This window comes from Scatophagus argus, chromosome 17 (assembly GCF_020382885.2).
Source record: "Scatophagus argus isolate fScaArg1 chromosome 17, fScaArg1.pri, whole genome shotgun sequence".
NCBI classification, from domain to species: domain Eukaryota; kingdom Metazoa; phylum Chordata; class Actinopteri; family Scatophagidae; genus Scatophagus; species Scatophagus argus.
Window position 1 is genome coordinate 12,084,615 of NC_058509.1, and position 7,808 is coordinate 12,092,422.

General features: G+C 39.5%; 1 protein-coding gene across 3 annotated transcripts; it reads right to left on the bottom strand.

The window, feature by feature from the left end:
* Positions 1-504: 504 nt before the first annotated feature.
* On the bottom strand, positions 505-6,597 carry sla1a (Src like adaptor 1a). 3 transcript variants are annotated; one of them, XM_046418223.1, is made up of 8 exons: positions 6,426-6,597; positions 5,878-5,958; positions 5,347-5,446; positions 5,071-5,157; positions 4,858-4,961; positions 2,772-2,903; positions 2,161-2,290; positions 505-1,787 (listed from the first exon to the last, which is right to left on the bottom strand). In XM_046418223.1, exons 2-8 carry the CDS (start codon positions 5,948-5,950, stop codon positions 1,583-1,585), a joined length of 831 nt encoding a protein of 276 aa, XP_046274179.1. In that variant the 5' UTR covers positions 5,951-5,958; positions 6,426-6,597; the 3' UTR covers positions 505-1,582. The 3 variants fall into 3 exon arrangements, with proteins under 3 accessions (XP_046274179.1, XP_046274182.1, XP_046274181.1); XM_046418226.1 differs by lacking the exon at positions 2,772-2,903; XM_046418225.1 differs by lacking the exon at positions 6,426-6,597 and having other exon boundaries at positions 5,878-6,382.
* Between the last annotated feature and the right edge of the window lie 1,211 nt (positions 6,598-7,808).

Consider the following 7,808-nt stretch of genomic DNA (forward strand, 5'->3'; position numbering starts at 1 on the left):
GCAGAGTGATTTTTCCATTCCCGAACAACTGAGATCAAGCTGTACAGCATTTCACACAAAAGCAAGGATTTTAGAAAAGCTTGAAATCCTCTCATGACAATCCTCTCATAGGTTCATCCTGCAACCTTTCTTGTGGGACCTGATCCGACATTGTAGACCGCTGTTTGAAACTATAAAGAGGCAATAAAATCGAACATGCAGTTGAACCTTCCTCCTCACTGACTAACTGGCTCCACTGTGCTTCTTGCTGGATGTATTTGACTTTCTGAGTCACATGTACCAGCAATGGGCAGAAAGATGTAGATAATGACACATACTGTTTTCTTTAATTAGATCCACGTTCATGTTTTCACATGCAGTTTACTCTTTGGGGTTAGTGGTTTATAACGTTTGGGTCAAGCTCTTAAATGCAAAAGAGGAAGTTGCTCAAACACAAATATGAAAATGTTAGAGAGTAGTTTGGTTTCTAGTTTATCTGGCATTAATACTTCTGTAGGGACGATACATGTTTAGCATTTGCCTGTATTTATTAAAGCTATACAGTTATTTATTGCCTTATTAAATAGCAGCTGTTCAGTCAGACTGTCATATGGTAAACATGTGAAATTAGTGAGACTGTCACACTGGCAAGAATCGGCTCAAAAGAGGAAGTTCAACAATTATCAACAGTTTGGCAGGATGTTTGTGAGGAAATTTGAAGTTAGGAACTCTCAGAACTTATGCCCATTGTAGTCACTGCGCTATTTAAACTTGGATTCTGTTCAAAAGACACAAACTGTCCTCAAAAGCTTAAAATTAGCGACACGCCACAGTACAGCAACACAAATCACATGGACGGACTGCACAGTATACTACATCATAATCACTGGTTCAGATCTTGTACAATGCAACCATGACGCACAAATGTTCATGTTGGCTTCAGTACTTTGTCAAAGATGTGTGTGAGGTTTGTGTATGTATGACGTTGTAATAGCAGCCTTTTTCTGCAAGATAATTGTTCTCTTAGGGAATCAGCTATGAATAAAGTGGAGTTTCTGATTTTCAAAATGATATTTTACTGGTTTTTTGACTGGTTTTTCTGGTTTTAGGTCCAGAAGAAGAGTGACTATTGGGCTGATCAGAAGGAAGCAAACATGACTCCAAATTATTGCTTATGTTGCTCAGTATCTGCTGAAATTAAGTCAGTGTCAAATATATTTTCCCATACAACATTTATTAAGAACACAGAAAAAATAGTTTGAAAGCCACTAATGCTCATATACTTATCAATATTACCCAGGAGCAAGCGCAGCATTCAAGTCTGTTTTTCAGCTATCATAATGCCAGGCTGTTCGTTTTTCCGGCCCATGTGCTGAATACACATCACAGTTCAATTGCACCGTTGTCCGCTTGTCTCATCGGTTGAGTCAACATGTAAGTTGTCATGCAATTTGCGTTACTGTTAAAGTCCTTCAAAGTGCTCACATTAGAAACTAAAACACACTTTGATGTCTGGGATGCTTAATTTAAATGTTCGCGCAGTGCAGCCCACTGCCAACATTAGAAATGTGGTATTCCAGTCTTTTGAATCCCTCTGCTGTCTCTAGAAGTCCTCTTCATATTCAGTGTTTGCGAGGCTGCTATCAGGGAGTCCGTAAACAGATTTACTCTTTTTCTTCCTGCTCTCTGCTCTCATCTGTTCGGAGGGTGGATTCTCAGAAAAGGATAGGTAGGCAGCGATGCTGTTCCTCACTCCGTAGCTCAGCATGTTGTCGCTGCAGCTGCTGTCAGCGCTGACTAGCTGTCTTCTGATAATGAGGTGGAAAAATAAATGAGCAAATTAGCATCTTAATATTGGAAATTTCTTCACTTTTTCAATTTCTTTTTCAAAATATGCAAACCATAATAAATATAACTGGTTCAAAGTTGAGATTCTTTCTTTCACATGCATATAATAGTCAATTAAATATCTTTGGTAAACAATTTCAACAAAGCAATGTTGCAATATTTTGCAACTTTTTATACACAAAATAACTAACTTGTAATCTTTGTTATTTGGACATATAGTATAAGACCAGGAATCAGCTGATGCAAAATAAGGTACGATCTGCTAGAATCATTATGCAGTATCATGCTGACAGATCAAAGCTGGTAACAATCATCACTAAGCCTCTCTTATACCTGTCTACTTTCCTCCAGTCAAAGTTGCGCCTCATGACTACAGGTGGAGCTCCAGAAGTTGCATCTGACGTCGGGGTTGCGCCCAACAGACAGGGGGACGTCAGCACACAACATAGGCCATCTGCAAAGTCTGATGAGAAGAGGATGGGGGAAGTAAAGTATTTCTCATAAACTTACAGACAAACACACATCAAATGTTGCATCATTTGCATTAACCACTCTCACACTCTATTGCTCAAGCATACACACAAACCAAACTTGTCAAGGGTTAGTTTGGCAGTGCACATCGGCCCAGAATAACTGTACTATTACAGCAAATAATGCTATAATTTCTCGCTGTGTATGCACCAGTGGTCATTATCAAGCGCACATATGGTATCTCGTTTCCTGTTTTGTTTCAACAATGTTCTGTTAGAGCAGGAAATATATAGAGAGTTGGCCACTGATAAGACATAGTTCTATATTAAGAACATGGGACATTATTTTCAGCCTAAGTGCATGTAATTGAGTGTTTTGGTGCTCATGTATGGTTGTACAGGTTGTCATGTTTGTTTTATTTTTGCTCTCAGACCTGTCTTTCTGTTTAGTTAAATGTTTGTGCGTTCACCCACCAGAGTAGTGGTTGATCATATCTTCAAGGCACTGAAAAGTGAGGCGAGGGGAGATGTAGTACCAGCTGTTATCCAGTCTGAAGATGCGATAGTGCTTTACGCTCCTGTGCTTCACTGACAGTGAATACAGACCTGAGGGTGACACACCATACACCGTAAGCTTTCTATCACAACACCAGTGGCATCAGGTCACTGTAAATTTGCCAGAACATTTGTAACTATTCATCCATTCATACCAAAAATGTTGGAATAACATAAAATCAGAAGTAACAGTATGATAATCCTGGGGCCTCATGTATAAAAATGTTCTTAGATTTATGCTCTTACTTTTTCTTGATGTCATTGTCTGATGGTATGTTTACATTTGATTCATAAAGGGTGCTGAGTATAACAAACTTTGCTTAAGCTGGTTCTTTCAATCCCATTTTTAACTTACGCACCAGTGGTTTATAAATCTCAAATTGACAGCACCTGTCTTGTGATTTCCACTTGCATAATGCCAACATGAATAAGGGTTTAATCAGGAGTAGTCACACACCAAAAGGGAAAAATCTAACTTTTTGGAAGATGAGATCACAGTCATAACGGCAGAGGAGATTGAAGCCAGGCAACACGTATTATTCAGTGGACTAAAGAGTGGCCAAACACGCAGCTGTGTCGTCGCTGTGTTGTAGTGGTGCAGTAAGACAGAGCAGATTAAAAAGAATTAAAAAGTAATGGTCTTGCTAAGTAATATGAAACAGTTAAGCGATGCTGTGTGTATGTTAATCCCTTACACTTTTTTGGTGGCAGGGTTGCATTTATGCATGTAATGCATAGAGCAGTCAGAGAGTTGAGACAGAGGGGAAGACATGCAGCTGGACCTGAACCCGGGTTGCTGCTATGAAGGGATATCAACCTTCTGTGCATAGAGTCAGCACACGCACTCACTCATGTCACCGTGCATCACACCTCCTTAAGCCTTTTAATGATAATTCCTATTTCAGATTTGTTCATAAAGCTTATGCACAGGCCACCACAGGCTCAGATGCATATACATCCCAAACTGTTATGCTCCCACAAAACCAGCAGGAAAATCATTAAGCAAGTTCTAGATTTGCCAAAGTAATAAAAATGTCAAAGTAAGGTTTTATAAATAGCAGTTCATATGTGGGTTTTCACTGCATAAGATCAAAACTGATCATAATTCCCCTTTTTAAAGAGACTTCTGTAAAGCAATGTCCACCTCCTCACAAGCTTAGTCCATCCATCCATCCATTTTCTATACCGCTTATCCGTCAGGGTCGCGGGGGGGCTGGAGCCTATCCCAGCTGACTACGGGCAAGAGGCAGGGTACACACACAAAGACAGACAAGGTAGGTAGAGTAGCCAATATGCATGCCAGAATATCAGGAGAAAGCTGGAGTACCCAGAGAAAACCATGGAGAACATGCAAACTCCACATACAAGTGTGAAGACCGGGATTCGAACCTGGGACCCTCTTGCTATGAGGCGACAGTGCTAACCACTGCACCACCGTGCCGCCCCACAAGCTTAGTCATTTAGTCAAAAGTTCATATAAAAGTATAATCAGTATACTCGGTATAAATAACCAAAAAGCATCCCCCTTGTTAAACTGCCATCAGTCTCCAACCCCCCAAAGTCATTTAAGGCAGGCAGCCTAAAATGACTTTACTGGTCTTTACTGCACTTGTGGCCCAGCAGACTCACAAACCAAATCCGTGCTGTATAAATCATTTCAAATGTAATTTGTTCCCTTTAGAAGTGTTGGTAGGTTCACAATTACATATCTATGACGTACATATTTACAGATGAAAGGGTGCTATCAATTTTGTTAGAAAATTGTTTTGTGATTCTTGCTGTCTTTTGAGACATTTTGCCTTTACAGACAGATCCCTCTTCGTGCTTTAGACGTGGCTCGATATCATCTTTGCTTGATTTTTGCTCCTCTGTGCTCATCTGAACATCATCCTGATCTAATCTCAGCCCACGATTACATGTTGACAGGCTTTTATTTTCCGATGCTAAGACGCCACACTCTAACTTTTACAGAAAGCAACGGTCTAACCAAACGAACACGTCTCACCCCTCTCTCTGGAACTCTCCCGCACGAGGAAGGAGCCCACTCTGTTCCCAGGCAGACTGAGCAGCTCCTCAGCCTTCTGCCTCTCCACTCCCTCAAACAGCCAACTGATACAAAAACAAAAAAACATAAAACAAACAAAAAATAAACCAAATTGAATTCGAACAGATCAAGAAGGTCAATACTCGAGGACAGTGTCAGTATAATGTTGTTTACCCATGGTACACTTTGGCCACGTGGCTGTTGGGTATGTAGTTCTCCTTTCTTGTTTGAACAGAGCGAACTCTCCACCAGTAGGCCTCCCTGAACATTATAAACAAGCAAAGAGGAATTAACCATTGACGTATTTATGTGAACACTTCTCTATACTGAAACCTTTTTTCTATTGATTTTATTTCCTCATAGCTGTTTAAGAGCTTCTACCTACCAAATGTGTATATGGATCAAACAACTGGATTGTTTCTAAGCGAGAATGTAAAAACATGATCATACTGAGCAATGACTCGGAGCTTCTCCCCCATCCTGTAGATAGGCTCGCTGATTTCAGCAGACGGGTAGTCTTCAAGAACCACCAAAATCTCGTCTTCTGTACCTGCCAAGAACAATATTTACAGCATTTACAAACACAGCCAAATGCTGATACAAAGACATAATGGAAAAGTCCAATGATATCTCAGCTCAAAACTTCCAAATTATTTGTAATTACTTTGGTTATTGTGTCAATGTAGCTCAAAATGATGCCATCAGGCTGTTAACATAGTCTGCATATCCTAATATACAAATAAACAAATAAATAATAAATAAATAAATAATAATAAACAAATAACTGGCAAACATGAGGTCCGTGTGCTACAGTGCCGTGTGTCGGGATAGAAAAGCAAAATATAGTGGATATGCCACACTTTTTAATGAATAAAATGTGTCTGACAGCAATGGAGAAAGCTTTCATTATGCACTGTCCAAAAAGTATTTGCAGAAGTACACAACAAATGCCGTTATATAAAAATCTTAGGCGGTTCTTACCCTTTAGAGAGCCGTCACAGTTATCTGTGTCGACCTTGTCTCTGGTGCTCACACCTCGCATCATATTCCCCATCCTCCAGCCTGAAGTCAGGACAGACAGATACTGTGAATGTAGTCCTCAAGTCCCCGCTTCAATTTTCCACTCATGTACTCATCTTTACTTTTTATACCACTAAGCTTCTCTCTGCTGCCGCACCATGTAGTTTCTAACTTCCTTTAAGCTGACCATTGAACAATATCAGCTGACAGAATGGGGAAGCTGAGGCTAGACTCTATCTCTAATTTTCCATTGCAGCACAGGTTCTGGGTACTGAACACTGATTAATGATACTGAATTCATGTATTGCAAAGTCATGTTACATAATTTGCACTATGATGAATCCAAAATACATGCATTTCAACACATCCTTCCAATGTGTCGCATATTCGTAAGTTACACCAGACTGTGCTCGGTTGACCGGTGTGAAGCAATACCAGTTCCTTCGATACAGAAACCGTGAAAGGTACATAGCAGAAGCAGCTGATGTGGTGAAAATATACACAAATACCTGTAGGACTTGTAGCTCGCCTGCTGTGATGGCATCAACTGTGCTGAGAGAGACGATGGCCCAAACAGGGCATGGTGGCAGCAGCAGACACTGGCATTAGGGAGGCACCATGTTCACTAGAGTTTGCAACACAAGTGACCTGGCACAGACTGTGTCGACAGCACTGCATCATACAGCAAACTCACTTCCTGTAATGAAATGAGGAAGAGGACTAGCTAAAGTGTGGTTGAGACACACAAGCAGATCATGAAATAAGAAGGTACATAGTAGCCCTCTACATGTGGTTGTTTGGAGTGACTGAAAGCATCTTTTGAAGGCTAAGAGCTTTTTAAACTGTGAAGCATATGTCAGTATGTTTTTTTATCTTGGTTATGTTCCATTAGAGATCATCATAATTTGTTTCTATCCAATAACCTGTTATTTTTCGGTCAAATTTTCATTGTTATGGATGGAATTTAATAAAAAATTAGAGCTAAAATGATTTGATTGACACAAAACTAATCAACAGTTTTGAGAATCAGTATAAATAAGTATAATATTTAGTAATTTATCAGTTGGTTGGACAGAAGGAGATATCTTCGCACCTGTTATTAGTGGCTTTGCTTATGCATATAAACCATTTGTGTTTATATGTTGTACATCCACTCTATGTACAACAAAACAAAACAAAGCTTAGTCCTTTCCTTAATGGTCACCAGAAATGAAAGCAGTATTTGGAAGTCCATAGTGACTCTCCCACGAATCAATCTGCAGAGTGTAAACTGGAAGTGTGATCTTGTTATCTTCAGCATGTGATTTTTATTTGGTGTCTGAAAGTATCTCATAATGACGAAGCTTCAAATGAAGGAACCCGAAACCATTCAGTTTCTGATCCATGACCTTTTGAGATGACAGACGTCACAGTCTGTATGACATGTTTAATATCGTTGGATGTTAAAAGCTCTTGTTAGATGTTACTCATTAGATGTTAAAAGTTGTGTTAAAAATGTGTCTGATGTATTATACCAGTCTGGCAAAACGCCCATGATTTGTTAAAATGTTCTTTTGCATGAGCCAAGCCAAGATTTAAAAATAAAACTGAACTTTTATTTTGACAAAGCATTCGCCCTCAGTCACCATGTTTTCCATTTATCAAGCTCAACCCTTAAGGATAGATTGAGTATATCTGAAGCTTGGGATCAGTGGTTACATAAGAATATTCCTCTGTTACACTTCATTATTCTCAAGACAATTTAGCTGTATTTTCCATATTAAAATCTGGGTTAGACTGCTGCAGAAGGTCAGGCCTCTTTCCTCTGCCACTTTTCATTTGTGAACACTGTAAAAACAAAAAAACAGAGACAAAGCGCGAGATCAGCTTCATTGTTCAACTATTGGAGATTT